General features: G+C 40.4%; 1 protein-coding gene across 2 annotated transcripts in view; it reads right to left on the bottom strand.

Annotated features, from left to right (window-relative positions):
* The window catches only part of Adamtsl1 (ADAMTS like 1), a 368,881-nt gene that overhangs the window by 25,752 nt on the left and 318,765 nt on the right, over positions 1-24,364 (bottom strand). For both annotated transcript variants that reach the window (XM_047525412.1, XM_047525411.1), the window contains 2 exons: positions 4,421-4,633; positions 2,579-2,759 (listed from right to left, as the gene is read on the bottom strand). In XM_047525412.1, coding sequence (XP_047381368.1) covers positions 2,579-2,759; positions 4,421-4,633 — 394 coding nt within the window. The remainder of the gene's footprint in view (positions 1-2,578; positions 2,760-4,420; positions 4,634-24,364) is intronic.

The raw sequence follows: 24,364 nt of genomic DNA on the forward strand, positions 1-24,364 counted from the left end.
GGCTTCTGCAGGGAGTATGGCCCTGCTGAGACCTTTAATTTTTTTTTTTTTTTTTTTTTGACTGCTGGCTTTTAAAACAGTGAGAGAATCCATTTTTGTTGCTCTAAGCTACTGTTTGTGGTGGCTCTGCTCCTGTGGGCTGGAAATCTGCATGCAGTCATCCTTCTCCAGGGCAAAGGAACAGGGAAATTGGCACAAAACTAAATAAGTCACAGTTTGTGGTAGTAATTTGTTATGGTAGCCTCAGGACACTGATAAACCTGGGACACTGACCAGAAATGTGCAGCTTGAAAGAGTATTTAGAGAGTCAGTTGCCTCAGCTGCCCAAAAGGCTGGGAGATAGCCCTTTAGCTACTTTAACTGTACTGTGGTTTTGGTTCTTCCTAGTGTGAGCAGGAATGGTTTCCTGGGAAGTCAGAGCCAAACCTGTTGCCTTTTGACCCAGGAAGCAATCTGGGTCTCACTTGAGTGAAGGTTTTGTTTGGTAGCCTCTGTACTTTCTATCTTAACTTAACCCCTATCCCATTTAATTTGTTTAATCTTTCAGAAACAAAGAAAATAGCTTTCTGGGGCAATTTTCCACCACCATGATGGACTATAAGTCTTATGTATCTTAAAGGGTTGCACATGTGCTAGAAATTTTTGTTTTCAGAATGTTAGGCTCCAACTACAATTTGATTCCCTAGAAATGAGACTGACCAAGACTTTTCTCATAAAGCCAAAGTATAATCTGGGGACACTTTGAAGTCCTTGATCCATATATAAATGTACCTGGGTGCTCTTTGAGGATACCCCAGGATAATTCTCAGAGAGAAGGGGATAGGGACAGTTTGTAAAAATGAGGAAAGACATGGTGTTGTTCAGCCACTTCACCACTTTATGCAATCTGGGGAAAAAAAAAAAAAAAAAAAAACAACTCCTCACCCCCACCAAAAATCCCTCTTATTGACTGATTGCAGGGGTTGGGGGGTGTTATCTAACATGAAATGATTGAAATAGCTTCCTGGGGCAAAGGAGGATTTCCTAGTTCTACTCAGAAAGATGGTCAGGGCAACAATACTTGTTTGTGTGCAAAGAAGGATGCTAACTAATGTGCCCAAATAGCCTGGCAGGAAGACCAGTGGAGGGTGAACCTATGGTACTTCCTAGCCAAGTGACGCTACATCTGGCTTTCAGGAGAGGCGTGTAGTGGGAAAGGGGAGCAAATTCCTCCTGAGTCCGGATCTGTGACTTATTTAGTTTTGTGGCAATTTCCCTGTTCCTTTGCCCTGGAGAGGGATGACTGCTTGCAGATTTCCAGCCCACAGGAGCAGAGCCACTTAGGAAGCAGGCATGAGGTGTTTTAAAACTCCTGGGGGCATTGAAACCGAAGAAGACATAGCCATTATTATTTCATTTGCAGAAGTAAATTAGGCTGATTGACTCTGACCATCACCAAATCAAATCAAAAAGTTCCTGGCACGTCAAAGATCTCTTCTTCATTTCACACAGCTTGGCAAGGGCAGCCTTCCAGCCCTCTAGATCCCTGGTGAATGTCAGGCCTGTATTTCAATCAACTTTTATTTCTAAATATACATTTCAGCGATTTTTTCGGGAGCTGGGGTGGGGGTTTTGAGAAAGGAGAGGTATGGGCTATGTTACCCATTCAGGAAGGGTATAAAAGGACATTAATCATTCCTGTGGAAACCTTCCCATCAGCAAGTCAAACTACTGATATTAATGAGTGTGTTTCATATTTCATGGAGTCTCTCCTGGTTTCAGCTGCTCCTTATGACTCAGCTGGCAAAACACAAAGCGGTTCCCTGAGCACCGTATGAAAGTCCTATAGATAGGTCGTAAACCGGCATTTTAGGGCCAAGCCAAGTCCCTGTAGACCCAGAGCGCCATGCGGGTGCCAACTCCAAGTCTAGCCATCATACCTTCAGCTACTTTCTTAAGACTAGGGGTTGGGTGCTCAGTGGGAGTCACAGTTTCTTGAAGCGTGAAGAAGATGTTATAAGAGGCAGAGATTCTTTGTTATCTTGAGCTATAAAAGGGGCCCAAATGGAGAGAATGTAAATCCAAAGTTAAGGCAACTATAGAAAATGGAGATTTATTTAAACTTTAGGGAGATGCAACTATTTGTAGAAAAGAAGATTTCTGTAACTAAACCAGGCACAGGTATCTAAAGTCAGACAAAAAGAGAGCTTGGGTAGAGCCCAGTGATCTCTGTCCCCTCAGCATGTCAATGAAAGATACTTCTTTCTCTTACAAAAAGCCCAGAGAATTAGTGTATCACTGCAGGATGGGAGATGTCTCTGACCAGGGCCTGGGAGACACTTGCTCCCTGAACAGATCAGAGCCTTGTAGGTCCTTGAGGTAGTCATTAGCTGGTGGACGGGTGAGGGAATAAACAGAGCTTAGAGAGGGGGCTCATTCTGAGTATACTGTCAGCAAGGCAGAGAGGCCTGACTAACGCATGCCTAAAGGAAGGAATAGCACCTTGGATTGCCTCTCTCCCAGCACATTGCTAGACAAGGGCTGGCCATCAACTTGGCTGTAAGTCTGGACCCATCCTGGGGGTGGGAGCTGCACTCACCGGGAAGGGCAGTCTCTCCGGTTGCAGGCAATGGGTTGCACAGCAGGGCGAACCTTCCCTGCACAGTGAGCAGGATTCACCTCCGTGTTGTTCAACAGACACCTCAGGCGGGGCTGCTGAACGCCCCTGTTCCCACAAGATGCTGAGCAAGTCACCAGTCTGTCCACAGACCACCAGTAATCTGTCACAAGAGGAGGATCAGAGGTAAAGAGAAGGGAATGTTATTGCCCTCACTCCATTTCTTCTGAGCAGGGTTAGGGGAAGATGTGAAGGGGCTGGGGGTGGCATGTAGGCTAAGTTATTATAAATGAGGCTCTGCCTCTGGGTGGGCGCCATTCCCAACCTATTGAGCAAGCCCTGTTCTCTCCAGGAACCTCAGATGATTCCTCCAAAAAATGAGTACCATAACTCTCACCTGATCACATTACCATGAGGGTTGGATATAATGAAAGTAAAGGGCCAGGCTCAGTGCCGGGCACACAGAGAGGGCTTATTCAACAGCCTCAGCCCTTAAAATACTGGCTAAAGTACTCTTATTGGATTATGAGAAAGTAACTTTTTTTTTTCTACAGAGATATATAAATATATCAGAGATAATCATATTTAAAAGTAGAGATTTGAGTTGGATTTTGTAATTATTTTTAATTTTTGTAAATGTTATAAATAACAGCCTATTTAGAGAGTTCTCATTTCCATGAAACAATGATGTTAGTGAAAAAGCCTATTTCTCTGGTTTTTCTATTTGGTGGTCTGAGACTCAATGGTAGGAAAGCTGTTAAAAATACATGCGGGCTGGTAAACTCTGAGTGCTTATTTGCAAGTTCTCATGTATTAGGAAAATTGCAGATAGGCACTGAATTCTGGTTTTTAGCAGAGAATAGTTAGCTGGCAAGAAAATGGAATGTTTGTTTTCCTGCCTGGAAAGCAAAATGGGAGAGGAGACTTTTTAAGAGGAAAACCTATGTGCTCAAAAAAAACTTCCTTCTCCTTCCTCCCTCCTCTTGTGCTATGTTGGCACAAAACACTAACCCTTTCCACAAAATCCTCCATTTTGGAATACATGCAGTAGAATTTTGCTTTCCTTAAGCATATCACATAAGGTCACAGGTAGAACTAGCCTATGGAAAACTCAAAGCCTCCCATAGTTTCTATAAAAAGGCTAGTTTGGGCTCTCTTCCCACCATTTGGACTCATTCACAACTCTCCTGGTGCAGTGAATGCTAGGCCCCACCCATGGGCTTTCTGACCTGCCTGTATTCCTGGAAAGCTCACAGACAGCCACACAGGCTTCTCAGTCTCTTCTTTGCCAGGGTCAAAGGAATGGTGCCTGGAAAGCCCTCAGCATGTGATTACAGCCCAAGACTCTTCAGAATGTGTAGCTGGCTCGGCACCAGCCCCTCCTCTAGCAGGAGACAACGACCAAATTGTTCCACTCAAGAAGTATTTTTTAACCAAACCAACAGGGAAGACGAAGTTTTAAGTAGGCTACTCTGTGTGGTGTGCGTGTGTGAGTGAGATATATCTTCTAGTTAAACCAGCATACAGAAAAGAGAACTAACTCTGATAAAGTTTTCTTGGTCTTGAGCAACAGCAATATTTGATCAGAAGGACCAATTTAGGGAGGCACTGATGCTGAGATGTCCAGGTTCTCCTGTGGTGGGACCTGGTGGCTCTTCTAAAGGGCTATGTTGGCAGAAGTAGCATCTCATTGCACTGAAACAGAGTTCGGCTTTGGTTTTCATGGTCTAGGTACCACAGGAGATCAGAAATCATATTGTTATTAGTGAATTTTATTCCCAAGTGGGCTTTCTTGTTGACACCCTAAGCCTGATGAGTTCTTACCTTGGATCACTAAAGATGCTTTCTGCACGAGCATCCCTGCCTCATTCTGTGCAAGGCAGCTGAATTCCCCTTGAGAACCTCCACTGAGATTTGCAACCTGAAGGATCTGTCCAGCTGCCAGGATGTGATGTGTTAGTCCTGTGGTGGTGGCAATTGGTTGACCACCATGGAACCAAGTGATATTGGGGGTGGGATAGCCTTTGATGGGGCAGCCTGGAAGAAGAGAGGAGAAGAGAAATAAGCCGTTGGCAAAGTCTAAAGGAGACACAATTCTGATGAGCTGTTGTGGTATCTTCATGGCTCTAGAAGCATGTACATACTGTTGCCCTACCCATGGCATTTTTCTTATGTTACCCATTCCTAACAAATAGGTGATATTTTTATTATCTAGGCTTCTGTAAGAGTGACTATTATTCATTAAATTTTATAAAAATTCTTAGAGAACAGAAAGTACCTATTTCTATTTATGCCCTTATACTGACAGACAAAAAAAAAAAAGAAAGACAAAATGAGCATTCATCATTGCACAGTTTTTCAAATTAACTTCTATGCTGATTTTATTAAGAAGTTTGCTTCTTCAGATGATGTTGGAAAATAACATCCTAGATGGTAAAAGTTAAGAATCAAGTGTTAATTGGTAAAAGTCTAATATCTGCTTTTATTTTACTCTTTATATGATTTTCAAAGTAAAAAAATCTTTATCTGAGACTAGAAAAAACATTTTAAACATTGATCTCATTTTTCCATAAAGTAAAGAACTTTGGTTTTTGGGTAACTTTTATTGTTCCATAATTGGATATGTACAATATTACAGTTATCTAGTCATTAAACATATTTAGATACACTAAAATTCCAAAATATTAAGCTGAGACATTGGGTCCACCCATTTGTAGCACAGAATTGGTAAGATAGATTGCCACTGTGAGAGAAAACATATTTCCTCTAAATTTAGAGTGCTTGACAAATTCACAGTTGGGACCACAGTGACTTATCCTCCATAGTATACTTATTGGAAGTTTAAAATATCTGAGAAATCATTAAAAATTAAAGATACTGGAGGTCTTCTCTCAGTTTGGTTAGAAAAATGTCTATTTTCTACCTATTGCTCTGGGGACAGTTAAGATAGTTAAGACTACCAAGGAAATCCCAGCTAAGGTAGGATTTTTAAAAAGGCACACTAAAGCCTCTCTGAAACTTCTCAGGGTGAAGCTCAGTTTTTCAGAAAGTAAGAAACCCAATTTTGTTACTTTTATTTTCAGTTATACTGACTCACAATTCTCAAGGAGAATTCTAGGTTTTGATAGGGTTCTATGCCTTCAAATTTGTAGACAAGAACATGTGACGATCTTTGAGGTACATTTAGGTTCCAATGAAATGATCTCTAAAGTGCTTTTAAGTCCCAAGATTTCTCAACATCATCTCAAACTCATCATCCTCACCCCCTCCTTCCCTTCCCCATGTAGTCAAGTGATAGGAGCCAAGTGGACCTCTTTAATCCACATTGCTTGGATCAATGCATAGTGCAAAAGAGTTATATCCACTGAGGGGCTCAGGGAAGAGATGTTATGCATGGAGGTTATGTCAGATGAAAAGAGGCAGAGATTCTTATTTCACATTCACAATGGTGTCTTCCTTATGTGCAAGTTGGTCTCTGCATCTAGATTTTACCTTTGCATAAGAACATCAGTCACATTGAATTGGGCCCACCTTACTAACCTCATTTTAACTTGATCATCTGCAAAGACACAAGTCCAAATAAGGGCATTTCACAGATACTGGGTGTTAGGATTTCAACATCTTTTGTGGAAGCACAATTCAACTCTAAGAACTATTCGAGGCAAAGCACAATAGTCTAAGCAATGTGATGAAGCTCAGGATAGAGTTCAAAGACACTAAGGCAGCTGGAAGTTCTTGAGCAGAATTCTGGAAATGGGGGTGTCAGATAGAAAGAAGCCCTAGAAATCTACATAAATTCCTCTTGAGTCTTTGTCCAACCCAAGATGTGTATGCATATGTAGGACTAAATTCTACAAGGTTGAGGTAAGAGTAACCAGGGAACTGTGAGCTTAACATTTTCCAGAACCCAAATAAGGCTGGAAAGCCTTCAAGTTCTGACAAGCTAGAGTAGGTCATTATTGATCACCTGGGGCATTCAGTGGAAAACTCAAAAAGTTTCTAGAGTAAAGGCTACTCGAGACTTGTCCTAACTAAGCCTAAGAAGGTCAAATTGAACTTTAAATAGGTGATTAACAGAAGAAAACCCAACAATCTCTAGAGGAAGATAAATAAAATCCAGACATTTAATGATGTAAAATATACATCTAATGATATAAAATCTATAACTGAATATTTCTGGACTTGTCAGGAAGAAAATGTGACCTCTAACTAGAACAAAAAAGAAAAAAAAAAAGTCAATGGAAACAGATCCTGAAATGCAGAGATAATAATGAATATAAATAAGGATATTAAACAGAGCATTAATATTTTAAGTATTTAAAGGAAAACAAGTATACATGGAGAAAGAAAATGGAAATTATAAATGAACTTCTACAAATAAAACACACACACACATATATATGTTTATATAGATAGATTTTTCTGTGACGCTAGGGATTTAGCTCAGGGCCTCATGCATGCTAGGTAAACCCTCTACCATTGAACTACATCCCCAGTCCCAACATATATTTTTGAAATGAAAAGTGCACTGAATAGGATCAGTTCAAGATTAAACATTATAGAAAAGGATCTGTGAAATTGAAGATATAGCGATAGAAATAAGCCAAAGTGAAGAAAAAGAGCTAAAAGACCAAAAAAATTTATACCATCAAAGGTATGTTAGATAAGAATGTGGTTACATGGGTATTAAAATTTACACTTAGGTCTATACATTTCAAAGGATATAAAATTTACCCACAAGAACATTGAGAAGGGAGAGAGGGGAGAGTGGGCAGAAATACAACCAGATAAGAAAGGCAGAATATTTACTGAAGCTGAATGAGGGCGTGGAGATTCATTGTATGTACTACTCTGTTTACTTTGTTTATGTGTGATGTTATCCATAATAAAAACATGTTTGCATTGTTTAAATCATTGATCTTGGGCTGGGGAGATAGCTCAGCTGGTAGAGTGCTTGCCTCGTAAGCACAAGGCCCTGAGTTTGATCCCCAGTACCACACACACACAAAAAAAAAAAAAAAAAAAAAAAATCATTGATCTTCATTGTCTAATTGATTTTCATTTATTCTGCTTATTCATCTCCATACTTTTGCTTTACCGTTTTAACAAGCTTAAAAAATGAGTGGTTCCAGCTTGCTATTTGCAAATATTTTGTAATTTATTAAACTTAAAAATTTATTGCTGGCTCACCTTCATCCATTCATCTCTGAAGTCAGAGATGACTTTTATTTGCACTTTGTCACCCTTGATTCCAACAACTTTAATTTGGTTGCTCTCCAGGCAGAAACCCCCTGAATTTTAGATACGTAGCTGCTTGGCGTAGAGGTTTTTCCCACCTTCCCTTGTTGTACGGTGTTAAGCATGTGGTTATATTCAGGGCAACTAGAGGAAAAGTGATGTGTACACCTTATGAAGTATATCTTTAAAAGAAAAAAACTGGTTCTTTTTCTGCCTTCTCCAACCTTCTGTGACGAATGTGTATGTACAGCCAGCCATCCTGGCCTGGGAGAGGAAGGGCAACACTCAGGGATGTCAGAGTCATGGGGGTTAGAAGAAATTCCACCCGAACCTAATTGATATGATATTTTGACAGCTCAAGCTTGGAACATCTTCCTCTAGACCATGACTTGAAGCAGTGCTTTGGTTTGGATATGAGGTATCCCCTGAAAAGCTCACGTGGCAAAGCATCAATGTTCAAAGGTGAAATGATAAGATTACGAGGTCTGTAACCTAATCAGTGGATTAATCCATTTAAATAGACTACTGAGTGCTAATCATAGGCAGGTGGGGTGTGTGACTGGAGGAAGTAGGTCACTGGAAGCATGCCCTTGAGGACTGTATCTTGTCACTGGCTCCACTTTTTGCTTCTTGGCTTCTGTGATCTGAGCAGCTTTCCTCCGCCATGTCCTTCCACCATGCTGTTCTGGCTCCTGAAGCCAGAACTAAGGACTAAGACCTATGAAACTGTTATCCCTGAATAAACCTTTTTTCCTCTGAGTTGTTCTTGTTGATTACAATGACAAAAAGCTAACTCAAACAGAAATACACTTCTGCCTTACGTTCCTGTTGTTTGATGTCTTTATTACAAGTTGCTGAATGTATATACTAACTACAACAATCCTAAAATACCCTTGTCACTCCTGAGGCCATGTCTATCTGCTGTGTAGTTCATTATATTTTCCTTCAGATTAGGAGAGTGACCATACAGAATACATGTGTGATCATGCATCTTGGGTTGAAAATACTTTACGAAAGTCTACTTTCATATCTTTCAAAAGGAAACTAAAGACCAAGATAAACAACATACAACTAAAGTCAATGAACAAAATTGACTGATCGTCTGCCTTTTCCATTGCTTATCTTTCTTTCTGGGCTTCTAACTGACCACATGGGTTATTCTAAAAAACTTCCTTTGTACTCAAAATTGGTGACTTCTTAGTGCACATGTACTGCAGGCCCCTGAGCTTTTATGTACATATTTATGTGTGTGTCTTTGTGTGTATACTGTGGTCTCTGAGATTGCCAGCAGCAATAGTCAAAATAAGGAATCTAACATGAATTCCCTCTGTGTATGTTCCCAGTGAATAATTATCCGTGTTTCACTGTTAATGAGAAAACCTGGCTTGTAGCAGGGTTTCTTTCTGTCACGGACATTTCTCATTTGTTAAAGTAAAAGAAGTATCAATCATTTTTTGAAGCTGAGCAATCTCTCTGTGTGCCATTTACAAGGCCATCCAAAAACTGTGTGCTAATGTATTCCACACCTCCTAAGAGGCCAAATAATAAACCACTCCCGGCCCCACTTTTGCTTTGGTGAGGAAGTTAACAGTGTTTCATGGAGGGACTAGCATCTCTTTCTTCTGATTTCCTCCCAGCTACATGAGTGCCAACCATTTCCATCCTCCAAACCTCAAGGCCTTCCCCAGGAAATGGACAATCGGCAGGACGACAGTGCTTGCTCCTTGGGTCTCAGCTAGTAAAGGTTTCACGTTGGTGAGGTGGCTGAGGAGGAAGCGGGCTTGGGAAGGCTGCCTAGCTAATGAGCGTTCTGGCAGCAAAAAGCTTCCCTCCATCAACCCTTCTTAACCAGTGAAAGAAAATATTGCCTTTAGGCCTCCATTCCTAGGCCCACTGTGGTTCTAAATTGAGCCAAAGCCAGGTGTGATTCACATATGTGAGGGTTTTTTTTTTTTTCTCCCTAGTTTCATTTACTTTTTTTTTTTTTTTAACACTCATTGACTGGAGAGTGAGAAAAGCTTAGAATGGAGGAGATGTACCCAATGAGAAAATCAAATTATATAAGAAGTTTCCTCCTCTTTTTATTTGTGATTGATTTATCTTAAACGTAGTCAGAAACATATCTCCTTGTGGTTCTCACATCCCAAATGCACTGATATAAAACAGGGGAGAGGAAGCAGGGCTTTCACACTGAAGAAAGTATGAGCCCAAAGACCAAGCAAGGATCTCCACATTATTATTTGCTCCAAACATTGTTTGCCCTTGCAGAGCCAATGACCCTAGCAAGGACAAGTCATCTACCTAGCTGTACCGTGTAATGTACCACAGTTGACATCTTTGCTTACATCAAATTGACCTCATGGACTTTCTTTACTCTTCTTTCCAGATTTTACATTGGTTTCTGTAACTAAAATAATCTGATTCAGGGAACTAGTGTGAGTTTTGACAGATGAGAGAAACATGGGGTAGAAAACTGGAGACTTGGCAGCCTGACCTCCAGCATCTTTGCACCTTCACAGACGGTGCTGGTTAACCTGAAAGGTGGTAGGATAGAGCAGTATTTGGCACACTTATCTCAAAAGAAGTTCTGAACTCAGGAGAATCACTATTCAGATTTTAGCTTTTTATTTATTTTGTTATTTAAAGGGCTGAAAATCACCGGGACTTTTTGCAAACAGCTTGACTTGTGGGTTTTTTTGGAGGACAGATTAAGTCAACTCTGGCATTCATTAGCTGTCTATCACTTGTGTGAGCCACACCTCCATAGTTGATTTTCCTAAGTTCTTAGCCGTAATGAGCAGAAACAAGGTTTCTGAGTACATATCCTCTCCCTTCTCTCCACTTTCCTACCAAATAGCTGAACAAAGGCAGCTAAATTTTGATAAATCAATGATACCTATAACTGAACTGAAAGAGATTCACAAAGAAGAAAGGTTTGAAAAATGGGAATATAAAACCCAGAAAGGGAGAAGAAAAAAAGTAGTACGCAGGGAATTTTCACTTATTTAACTGCTATCTGAAGGAAAAGAAAGCTGTGGCAGATTAGGACACGCTGTGTAAAAATATTAAAGACGTGGCATGATTACTTCATGAGCTGGCTCCAGGCCTGTCAGCATTTTCATTATAATCCTGTATTTTTCACGGAGTTAAAACTTTCTATAAAAATGATGTGTGCTGGGATGAAACTTGGCTCTTGGTATAGTCAGTCTGGGAGTCCTTTCCTTAATTTAATTTTATAAAACTGGAAAACACTCAGTCCTTTAAAATTTATGGAAGGCTCTCTGTTGTGCTAGTGGTCTAAGGGGGTGCACAGGGCTCGCTCTGAGGCCACAGAGTGACTGTGGAAAGAAGGGATGCTTCTTCAGGGTGTTTTTTTGGTGCCTGCTCTTTTCAGGTTTGGTGTCCCCTGGGGCAACAGAGATGGTCTTTAAAGCTGCTTAGAATGAGCGGGAGCTGGCACCAGGCAGTAGGCTGAGAGAAATGATTAATTTATATTGGAAAAACTCAGTTCCTTACTCCCCATTTGTCAGCTGGACCCCAGAAGGCAGTGGAAGAAGACAAGCAACTTTAATTTTTACTCTGATTTCTGGGACCTCCCAATAAGCTGGTCAAATAACCAGGCCAAGACTATTCCCATGTACATTTGCCCAAAGAAAACTAACTTTAAAACATTCCAGGAAAAATGGAGCTATACAAGCCCATTTTCCATTCCCCAAATGTCTTTTTGCCCCTAGGGCAAGCTTTGGGTTTCCATTGGCAGGGGGTATAGTAATGTCTCCCATGTTCCTGGGCATTTGGTGGAAGAACTTGATATATTTCTCAGCATGAAAAGTAGCTCCATCCAGATTTATGACTTGATTAAGGCCTTACCGTCTCCAAAATGATTTAGTTACTGCTTGTTGACTGCCCTTACCCATACCCTAGTACCTGGTTATTTTGCAGGTAAGGAAGGTGAGATACCCACATCTGATACATACACATGTGGTCTTGGCTATGAAAATATGAGAGCATTGTCAATCTAGAGTTTGGATGGCATTGAACAACATGCTTATCCAGGGTTGACTGGGCCACCATGGGAGGGGGAGAAGGGAGGTAGGCTCTAGGAAACTGGTCCAATTTTAAAAATTCACAGTAAAATTTGCTTGGGATTTAACTTATCACAAGTAGATAATGAAGAGTTCTGCCAGTAGGATCTTGGCATAAAAACATTTTTTAAAAACACATGAGCATTTTTAAGAAGTTTCAACTTTCTGGGTTTATAAGTTCCTGATTGACTTTACTCTCAGGTTGCTGGCAGGTGCTACCTGTCCTGCAGGAGGGAAGACCAGGATGGTCCCGGGAGGCCTTACTGCAGGCTCCCAGGAACTAAGGAAGGAGTTTCAATCCACTGATGAGATGGGGTTTTAATGAATCCCAGAATGTAGACTGTACTTGGGCCATACCATACTGCTGAGAAGGGCCCAAGTCAGATTTCCCCTCTCTGTGCATATTTATGTCACATCCACTGAGTCTAGATTCAGTAAGGAATGAGATTGATGTTTTGCATTTGGTTTGAAAGGAATCAGTACTTCAAGACTTCCAATAGGTACTTTGTAATAATCAAGGTGCTACTCCTCTGAGAAAGAAACAGCAGTTTCAAGGTAAAAGCTCTGGGCTCTGTGCATATTCTTCCCTAGAGTAACATATCTGTTCTCACTCCCTCTCTCTAGCCAATGGGGAGGCAAGCTAGAAAGTATCCAGATTAGGTTGGGAAAAAAAACAGGCCAGCAGTAGCTCAGAGCCAACATGCCTTTATGAACTCAGGCTAAGTTTGGTTCTGTTTATGGGTGAAAGCCTTTGCAAAAGAAATGAAAACCCACATGCACAAAGAAAGAGACTTCACTCCCAGCCCTGTATAGGCCCCATTTCAGTTCTCTTCTGCTGAACCAAAGCCACAGAACAGCAGCAGAGATGAAGAATGGCTAATATTCATAGCAGGTATCCTGAGAGGCCTCACTGGGGCATGGCCCAGGGTTCAGCGGCAAGTCACAGGAAGGAGCAACTGCTGACTAGGAATTCCAGAGTGAGCCATAGGGGTGGAGCTGCTGGGGCAACATGAAGACCTTTCCTGAATTTATTATTCCCACATAAGTCTCCTGGGTCTTGAGGCTCCAGAAACTTCTCAACAAAGTGAAGAAAATAATAAACACTGAGAGTAATGTGAATAAGGGAGAGAATTTTGCAGGCTAACTGGAGTAGGGCTGAGAGCCATGTTGAGGATCATGAAGAGCGAGGGCAGAGGTGGTCTGTGGTATGTGCATAAGGATGCTGCTGGCCGACTTTGCTGGGACAGTAATACATCTGGCAGGTGAGGCCTGACTTTTTTGCAGCGAAGTCCATAGAGTGTGTGGTTTTCTAAGGACCCATAAATAGAGATGTCCTCTGAGGAGTAGGTCAGAAATCCACAGCCTGGACTGGGAGGCCATGGTTACAATGGGACATGCTTCTAAAGAGCAGACAGTTGCTGTCCAAATGGCTGATCTTTGTTTTACCATCTACATTTCTCGTGTTGATTTGTTTTGGGTTCCTAATTCCCTTTGGGTGTAATTCCCAGATGTGCCTTGGAACTATACACACAGAGATTCCCCTGGAGCATTTAGTGGGCTCCTTGAAGGTTTAAGGGAGATGTGGCATGGTTCAAATCTCTGGACCAACTGTGATCTTTGAAAAAATACTTGGATTTAGCTATTCTAAACCAAGACAGCCACCCCAGGTAACCTGGGATTTGGAGCATTCTAGACCTGCATGAGGGAAAGCACATGCTGTTCAACTGAGTTTATTCTTTTTGGGGCCCCCATTCCCCCTAGCACTCACATCAGGAAGGTTGAGAGTCTAGAGCGGAAGATGCATGTTGAAAAACAGATACGTACCTGACCTGTGTGTAACTGATGGAGTTCCCAATGAGCTTCTCAAAGGCATTCCAAAGATAGCAGAGAAATGGAAGCCCAGAGGTCCAGGCTTAGGCAGAGCAAGGACATTCACTTGGGGGAAGGATAATGCTTGTTTCTCAGCAACCTTATTTGGTACCTATACTTCACCTTAATATGTGGAACTAGTATTTTATTAGAGTTTTGTTCTTAGATCTTTCTAAAGAGTAAAGTTGGGAAATACTAGAAAATAGAGAGGAAAACCAACTTTTTCCTATAGTAATAAGATTGTTTTGCCCCTCAAAATGCATTGTTGTTATGATGTGTGGGGAAGAGGGGGGACAGAGGTTGAATGAAACGTGTTTATAAAGTGCTCACATATTAATACCTGACTCTGTCCAAAATTTTATTAAAAACTCAGTAATAGAAAGATTTTTGTCACTGTTGGTAAAAGCACAAAGCAGGAATTGGTGAACTTTTTTGGGTGAAGGGCTATAAAGTAAATATTTTAGTCTCTATGGGCCATATGGTCTCTTTTTTAAAAATTCATTTTTATTGTAAACAAATGGGATACATCTTGTTTCTCTGTTTGCACATGAAGTAGATAGAGGCATACCATTTTTGTAATCATATGGTCTTTGTCACAACTACTGACCTCTGCCATAGCAACATGAAAGCAGCTCTAGAGCTGTAGATAATATGTAAGTGAATGGCATTGGAGAGTCAGAGCCCTTTATAAAGAGGTGGTAGTCTAGACTTTGCCCCAGAGCCAACCTCTGGTCTAATGTATTAGATCATAAGGGTTGCTGTCTACAGAGAACAAATGATACAGTAAAACCACTAAAAACCTGGACATGATAGATTTCCACCTCCAAAGAGAACATTTTCACAAGAGAAGGAAGTTCAATACTTCCTTCCCTAGTTGAAAGATTCAACTTTCTGCTTTAAAAAATAGCAATTCATGTTCCTTATAGATTAAAAGTTCAGAAAAACATAACAATTAACCTCCCCCCAGGTCCTACCACTCAGAGATAACTGCTGTGTTGTTCCTTCCAATCACACAAATGCACATAAGTCACTAGATATATAAGTAAATTTCACTAGATATATTAGTAAATCTTGGGCAGTCTTCTCATCCGTAGATATAGATCTACTACATCCTTTCAAATTGTTGCTTAAGATTCTGTATGTGAATGTACCAGAATCTTTTATTGAATCACCTCTCTATAAGATGATTACATTATTTCTGATTTTTCATTAATATAGACTCTGCTGTGGTGAATTTCTTAGTACATCTATCTCTGTGTCCAAACGGCTCCTTGGGTCACATTATGGAAGTGGCATATTTGGGTCAAGAAGTATCATTTTAAAAATATTAGCATGTATTGCCAAATTGCCTTCTGGAGGTGTTATACTCATTTGTGTCTTGGGCAACAATGCATGATACCATATATTATTAAATTCTGGGATACTATGGTTGGTAGGCAGAAGGCTGTCCCCTCCCCACATCCTAATCCTTGATATATCCTTGATATATCTGCTGTATAACCAAAGGGGTCCTTATAATAGGGAAAATAGATGATAGAATTGGAGAGAGATGTGGAGGTGCTCTGCTCTCATCCCTGAGGGGAGGAAGAGCTGCAGTCAAGGAGTAGGGAGGACTTTCTTGCATTTTCTTGGCAAATACAAGGGAATGAATTTCCCCTAGAGCCTCCAGAGGGAGCACAGCTTGTCCAATGTGACATTAGCCCAGTAAGACCTGTTTTAGAGTTCTGACCTCCAAAACAGAAAAAGAATAGATCTGTATTGCTTTAAGCCACCAAGATTGTGGTAATTTGTTATGGCAGCAATTGGAAATCAATACAGATTTCATAAATGCTTATCATCTTTACCAATTTCCTATATAGCAAATAATATCTCATTTTAATTTGCTTTTCTTTCATTACAATAAGATTGAATCTGTTTTCAACCTTTTGCACACAGCAAGTAGTTAATATTGCTGAATCATAGATCTCTTTGAGGATCTGAAGAAAGATCTGGATTCTTGCATCAGACAAAAGCATGTCTTCAATCTACTAGGTACCTATTCAGTCCCCAAAGCTCACAGAACCAGGTTAAGAACTCTGGAACTAGACAGCAAGAGTGGAAAGGGTGCTAGTAATGACTTTCTCTTATTCAAAGTCATAAACCTAAAATGTGAGAATATTTTCCAGTTGGAACCAGGTAAGACCTGATGAATAATGGCCTGGCTTAGCCGCAGTAATCAGAGCACCTAGCAGCTCCTTCTAGATATAGGGAGCCTGAAGGTTGGGTGTTGCCCACCACCCACTTCTTGGGCTCTCTACTTATTTCATCCTCCAGCTTCTAAGACTGGAAGCAAGGTGATTCCTGTTTAGAAAGTCCTACACCAGAAGTTTCTCAACCATTTCCCTTTCTTTCTTAAACAATTCAGTCCAAGTTCACTGAGTAAGACTAAAGAAGGCCATGTTCACAGGGAGGAAGGAGCCAGAGTAGTCCAGAGTGGGGTGCTGAGTCTGTGAAGAGGGAAGAGCACATCTACACAAAGTTATTGTTATGGTTTGAGTGTATCTCCCCAAAATTCATGTGTTGGAACCTTAGTTCCTCAATGAGGCAGTATTAGGAGGTCAGATCTAGTTGGAGGTGTTTGGGTCATGGGAACAGAGATCCCATTAATATGCCTTTCCTATGAGAATGGGCTAGATACCATGCCAGTTTGGCTGCCTTTCTTCTCTTCCACAGGTACCTGCTTGGGCTTCTGTTTTTTACCACGAGTTGAAGCAGCAAGAGGCTCTCACCAGAAGCTGAGCAGATGCAGTGCTGTGCTCTTGGAATTTCAGCCTCCAGAACCATAAGCCAAAATAAACCTCTTTTCTTTATAAATTAACAAGTCTTAGATGTTTTGTTATAGCAACATAAAATGGACTAAGACAGTATTGGTGATAGCAGTGATAGGAGACTGTTTATGTACAGTGGGTTTAATCAAAAAAGTAAATATATTGAGAATAGTGGGAGCCATAGGGTTCCAAATATGGAAAAAGGACAAATAGAACCAAACCTATGGTATAGGATAAAAAGTGGAGGTATAAGGGAGGGCTCATGGTTCAGCATACAGATAAATAATGATTATATTGGTGTTTGTGTGTACATGCATACATCTACAGATATACATAGATCTTTACTTTTGTGCCCTGAGAACTGTGACATTCCAATAGCAATGAACTGACATGACATTGAGATCTTAATTTCTAAATAGTATTCTCCAGGGCTAGAGGAGGGAAAGTTCAAGATGAGCCTAAAATATCTTCTTATCCCAGAAAGTAATGAAGTTCTCAAGGAAGGATATGGACATGTTTTGACATGATTCAGGAATTATTTTAAAGTCTTGTTGATTGCATCTGGGAATTTTTTTTTTTCCTTTTTTGATATTGGGGATTGAACCCAGAGGTACTTAACCACTGAGCCACATCCCCAGAACTTTTTATTTTTTATTTTGGGACAGGTTCTCATTAAGTTGCTTAGGGCCTCTCTAAGTGGCTGAGGCTGGTTTTGAACTTTGCAATCCTCCTGCCTCAGCCTCCTTAGCCACTGTGATGGGAACATTTTTTTTTTTTTTTAACATCAAATAAAAGGACAGCAAGAAGACTGGAGTCCATGTGTATATAAACAAATTTTAAGTTCAACAAGGAACTGAATATTACTATCTCTCAAAACACCTCCCCATAAAATACTGAGTACAAGAGAAGAAGAATAATTTTACAGTGCAAAAGCCTAGCATTTTAATCAAGTGGTGGGAATTTACATTAGCAGTAACAGTACAAGAGAAATCATGGTCATGCAATTGGGTGCAATGAGAAGAGCCCAGGAGAACACCTTTGTGATGTTCCTGTGAAAGATACATTACTTGAATCTAATCATGAGAAGACATCAGACACATCCAAATCGAGGGACATATTTTTTAAAATAACAGAGCTGTAATCTTCGAAAATGCTAAGGTCATAAAAATCAAGGGAAGTCCAAGGAGCTATTTCAGATTGAGGAGGAATTAAGAGACAACCAAATGCAATGTGTGATTGAATTTTACTATAAGAATATTATTAGGATAACTGACAACCCTTGAAGGATCAGACTCTGGATGATGGGGTGATAAGTCAGCACCTTCGCATCAAAAGTTCTTTGTACTATAATTCCAACTTTTTATGTAAAGTCGAGATTATTTCAAGATAAGAATACATTAAATGCAAAAAATCTTATACCAAATCAAGAAATAAAACAACATAGGAAAGGAGAGAGAAAAGTCTGCTGTATCTACCAAGACCTAGGGATCTGGAGGATCCGGCAACTGATAAACATGAGCAAGGAGGCAAAGTTGTCGAGGGCTCAGAAAATGGGGTTGTTATTCAGTTTCATCTCACACATGCCCCATGATTTCTGAACAGCTTCCTGTCTTTTCTCTACCTGTTCCTGCTCTGAAAGTAAGTGTCCTCTCTAGTCACTAAATACTGCAGGCAACTCAAAATCTGAAACAACAACTTCATTTTCTGTGAAGGCTGATGGTTTCTTCTCCAATTAAAAAACTCGTTCTTAAAATTTGGCAACTAGTTTGTCATTTGATTACTCTTAATCACAAACCTAAAAGTTCTCCAAAATGAAGTTGAATTGGCCAACTGTAATTGTCTGAATAAGTAATACTCAAACAGTTGTCTGTTGGTATCCATGGGGAACTGATCCCAGGATCTCCCTGAATACAGAAAGCTGTGACTGCTCAGTCCCTTAAAATGACAGGGTAACTGCACATAAACCTATGTACATCCCCCAGTATACTTTACCTCCTCTCTAAATTACTTATAATACTTAATACAATGTAAATGCTATTTAACAGTTGTTTTGCTGTATGTTTTAAGGAATAATGACAAGGAAAAAAGCCTGTAGAAGTTTAGTACACATAGACTTTTTTCCCTGATATTTTTGGTCCCCAGTTGACTAGATCCTTGGAGGTGGAATTCATGAATATAGAGGGCATAGTATATTTTAAGAGATCAAAAAACATCATATTATAATCAAATTTTATGTAGAATATATCAGATCCTTGAAAAAAAGAGTTTTGCAAAGATCGCTGAATGAAAACTTTGTTTTACTTGACTTTTTCACAATTTAACTTTAAAAAAATATATATATATATATATTTAGTTGTAGATGGACACAATGCCTTTATTTTATTCACTTATTTTTATGTGGTGCTGAGAATCAAACCCAGAGCCTCACACGTGCTAGGCAAGTGCTCTACCACTGAGCTGCCACCCCAGTCCCACAATTTAACTTTTTATGATGCCTTTTCTCTATGCAGTTGTACCATTTTAGGAGTGATGTCCTAAAATGAAGAAACTCTTCAGTCAAATCTCACGGTGCTCTGAATCTCCCTGAGAACTGAAAAGCCAGTCCCTGAACTGTGGCCTCGAGTAAGGATCTGAGATGCCAGGAAAGTTCATTAAGGTGGAGAACAACAGGATTACAAGGAAAGGAATTATGGGGTTGTACAGTCTTTACTGTGCATGTAGGAATGCCATGGTCATTTTCTTCTGGGCCTAAATTCTCTGGGCTCAGGAAGCTGGCAGGACAACAGACACACAGGCTTGAACTGGTTTATCTCTCTGATACCACTTCAAAGAGGCACACATTATGCACAATGGTCCCTGCCAGGTTCCAGGAGAGCCGTGAATGGATTTTTGGTCTTATCTCCTTGGCAACAAAATGTACAGGGAACTCATTATTTCTGAACGGCACTGCCAGCAGAGAAATGAAGAATTTCATAATCATAATGGATTTTCACATAAAAAGATTCTTGATAGAATGATGCTCGTAGAGTTAAACTTGTCTTTCTACATACTTTCAGAGATAAGGGGTTAAAGGCGAGGAATGAGAGTTCGAACTCTTAAGCAGATATAGACAATTACTAGGTCATATTTCATAAATAAGAGAACAGAACAATTATTATCATCATCATTCTTTTCCTTGGCCTAACCTACCTCTGGCCTGATCTAATTTCTATGATGTGTTTTGACAGGCTAGAGTGGGTGGGGAACAGCAGAGAATCAGAAAAACCCTTTAAAAATTGTATATTTTTTTAGAGAATGAAAGTCCTTTTCTATTTTCATGCATGTTACCCACAATCTTCACATGGTGATAGGCTGGCAAAATCTCTCCCAGAATAAAACATGAAAACAAAACACAGTCATTGCAGTGTATTTCTTGCTGGGGTTTAATGATGTTAAAATGTGATTCTGGCTCATTCTCTCTGGCCTTCTTTCTACTAGCACAGGGTGGGTGTTTTCCCAGCCTCTAGCTCTTCTCTGAGACTCCATCTGTAAACTCTGAGGGTTAAGATATTGTAGCTTTCTTGGCACATGGTAGATGTGCAAGAGATACTAGTGAAATTGATCTAGAGTTCCAATCTCAATTTCATTCATTTATCCTTGAATAGTTAATACATATACTTGGTTCAAAATTAGAAAGATACCAAAAGGGAATGTTGTGAGAATTCTTTTTCATACCACTTTCCCTCAACTACCTGGTTCCTTTCCTTACAGGCAAGACACTGTTGCAAGTTTCCTATGTATTATGAAGGCACTTTTTTGGGGAGAAAAAAGAGCACATGTAAACTGATGTCCCAAAGAAAACTATACCTTCCTCTTTTTTATTTTTTACTTTCAAGGGAAAATCACAATTAAATATTTGGGCTGCTTTTTAACTTTGGGGGCCTTACGGTCTAAGGAATCTTCTAGATCTCCAGGTTAGAATACCTTGCACACAGCAAGGAAAGGAGGTTAAGCTATGTGTGTGGTGGGTGTGATTTTGAAACTCTTGTTCAGAAGACAAAAAGTTATGCTAAAGCAGAAGCTATGTAATGCTTCTTCTTCTGCTTCATAAAATGTAGACAAAACCACAGCTAATTATGGAAGGAGACAAAATTCACTAGATTTCTACAATTAGGCAAACTCAATGTTTCCAAACTTAAACTAAACATTGTAAGATAGAGCACACATAAAGGTGGAGGATTGCAAACCCCCAGCAGTGCTAATAGGTAACTGGAGACAAGGTCTTGCTAAATTTTGGTTCCCTTACAGCCTACTATTTGTACCCACAAAAAAGTAGATCCAAACATTTGGGAATCTATAGACCAAGTGCTGGACTTAGAACAGACTCTTGTCCCTTTGCTCTATGTTCTTCCCATTCACTCAAGCAGGGGTGTCTAATTCCCAACGAGGTCCCTTTCTTGGCCTGTCTAAATCCCACATGTTCTTCCTAGTGCTGCGTAGGTCCCATTTCCCCAGGAAGTCTACTCAGATGCCTCGAGGTCTCTGAATTTTATGAGCAATCCTCTCCAGACAGTCAACATGCCTCCATCCCAAGGTCCCTAAAAGAAATAGAACAACCTGTATTCCAGTGTGTAGCAAGTAGGGAAACTGCTCTCAGCTAGAGGGATGGATTCATAAGTAGTCCAGAATCTCCCTGAGAGTTTTGGCTTCTTGGGGACCTAGAAATAAAAATGGCCATTCTTTCTTCTAGCTCTAGCAATAAGGTAGCTACTGAGTTTTAGAGAGTGCTTTAGAGTTTACAAAATGTTCTGTATGCTTAATCTTACTTGATTCTCGAATCAGTCCTGAGAGGCTTGTTACCATCCCATTTTACCAATGGGAAAGGAAGACTCATAAAGGATATGAGGTTGATCATAGAACTATGCCAAAGTTCATACTCATTTCATCCTTTTCATTCAGTAGTGGGAAAAATAGATTCACTTTTCTTGCTTAATTTATCTGAGATAGATTGACACTGTCAAAGGAAACTTATGTAAAAAATTAATTTACATAACAAATAATTAAAAAAAAAGAATAGCATAAAATGGGCAAGTTAATGAAAAGACAGACTAACTGAGACCTGAATATACCCATCTTCTTTATCCTTGACTTCAGGACCTGGTCCCCAAGTATAATAAGCTTCCTTTACTTCAAGAAGAGAAGGGATAGGGTAAGAGCATGTACTGCCAGAATAATAGTGACTCACGTTAATTGACATGTACTGTGTGCAAAGGTACCATTCTAACAGTTTTAATATATTATTGTATTTATTACTTTCAAAAACTCTGGATGTTTATGCAACCATTACTTCTGTTTTGTAATTGAAAGTAGAGAGAACTTACCGAAGGTCATGCAATTGTTAGGAAGTGGCAGAGTCAGGTATGCTGGCTCCAGAGATTGCTCCTGATCACTAGGCTGTGCAAGCCCTAGGATGTGTGTAACGGACCCCAATAGATAGCATGGGGGTTAGATGGATAGATGGGAAGAGAAGAGAACTGAGCCTTGGTCTTTTGTTACAAATTCAGAGGAGCTGTTTAGTACTGACATTATTTCCCTTCCTCAACTACTTATACTGCTTTCTCACCATTCTTTCATTATTGATCTTTTTTTTTTTCGTCATTGTGTTTTGCTCTTCCCAGTATGTGTCCCAATGTCTATAACTTAAGATGCTTAGTAAATGTTGATAGAATGAATAGGGAGTGAATGAATGAATAGCATACAAATGCCTTTAGCACCAGAGGCCCTACTTATTTTCCCTCCAAATAAGAAATTCCTTGATGTCTGGGGCACACTTGTATAAGTACATTTCTGTTCTTACCCAGAACTCATCATAGAATGAACCCTCCAATTAGTCACCGGTTTCCTAAATGCCTTCTTAACTAGTAATTTATATTCACAGTGGCAATTGGGGTCTGATCCTAGAGATAATCTAAAGAGGAATTTGTGGTAGATCACAGTGAAGAGGAGAATGAACTTCCTAGATTTAGATCCAGGCAAAATTTAACATATATTAGCACTGTTATGGTTTGGATTTGGAATGTCCCCCAAAGCCTGTGTTGAAGGTTTGGTTCCCAGTGCAGGAATGTTCAGAGGTAGAGCGCTTTGGAAGCGATTGGATTATGAGCACCATGACCACAAAAGTGAATTAATTCACTGATGGGTTTGATGACATTAGTGGTAGGTGGTAGAAACTGTAGGTAGTGGGGTCTGCTTGGAGGAAGCAGGTAACTGGGGGCATGCTCCCAAAGGGTATACCTTTTGCCCATCCCCTTCCTCACATGCTCTCAATCTGTTTCCTGGCTGCCATAAAGTGAGCAGCTTTCCTCTGCCCTGTCTTTCCGCCATGATGTTCTGCCTTGCCTTAGGCCCAAAGCCAGCTGACCATGGACTAAAATGTCTGAGACCGTGAGCCAAAAGAAATCTTTCCTCCTCTTTCAAGTTGTTCATGTCAGGTATTTTGGTTGCAGCAATGAAAAGTTATCATAAGCATTCACTTGGTATTAAGCACAAGTCAGTCACCCTGCATATGGCCTCTCATTGAACCCTCACGATAATAGATTTTGAGAAAGGGATGTTATTTATAAATGAGGAACCAGATACTGAGGATTCATAGATGGTGCTCTACTTGAGGCCCTCTCATCTCTACAAAGTTGCCTGGGAACAGAGGCAAGAGGGACTGTCTTTCCTTTTGCTGATCACAGCAAGGCCTTGGGCTGTAATCCTGCCTTCTCTTCTACCATCTGTCTCTGGGCTCTGAGACAGCTGTAAAACTGCCACTCTAGCACCACACAAACACAAGGGGGCACAGAACAAGAGCAGATATTTCCAAGAGCCATTTCAGGATTGAGGAAGGATTTATTAGGGAAAGTGTAGAGTTCCTCATTTTCCCACTGATGGACTTTCAATACCTGTCTATTTCAGGGACATGAAACTCATTCACGTCATTCCTGTTAGTGGTGGTGGGGAGGGCACATGGGCCTGGGAATTGTGTCCTGGTGCCAGGAAAGGGCAGGGGCAAGTGTGAGTGAGTTTTCTCAAGGTCCCCATTTCCTGACTATCTGGAGTCTTAAAATAAGCCCATGCCTGGAAGCTTGCTATGGCTTGGAACAGTGGCTAGGCAGGGAGATTTACTACCTTGCTCTCTCTGTCCAACTATTTTAAGTGTCACTTATGCTCTGGTGTCTTTTTATATTTATGGATGTGCACTCCAGTCCAAAGAACTGCTGTACTTCTTCCTGTGGCTTCCTCATAAATGCCCTCTGAAATACTGATTTAGTTTTACATTGCATGTGCTATGGGCTTCCTTTAGTCCCTATGGGGTCTCTATTCTCCACTTTGGATTTTACTTTATTTTTTTTTAAATACAAAAGTACATAAACATGTGCCATGAACAACCGCAAAATGCTGACCTTTCTTCTTAATAGCAAAGCATATTCTCTTTGTGGGCAAAGCTTTAGGAAATCAAAAGCACTTTCCTTGTGACATAAAACCTCAGCCTCCCAGTATAAATGAGGAAACAGATGCCAACTCGTGTCCCTTTGAAAAGGGTCAGAATAAATACCTTCTTCCTTTCCCTCTCATCAAGGATGCTGGTCCTCCCCTCACAGTTGCCTTGCCCTTCCTCTGCATCACTTTCCTTGTCACCTCTGGGCTGGGTCCCCTTTGTGGATTAATTTTTACCTAACCTTTGACCACTGGGACTTGCTTTCCCACAACTATCTTTGGAGAGGAAGTGGTGATGAGCTTACTCT

This window comes from Sciurus carolinensis, chromosome 14, assembly GCF_902686445.1.
Source record: "Sciurus carolinensis chromosome 14, mSciCar1.2, whole genome shotgun sequence".
Classification (NCBI taxonomy): Eukaryota; Metazoa; Chordata; class Mammalia; order Rodentia; family Sciuridae; genus Sciurus; species Sciurus carolinensis.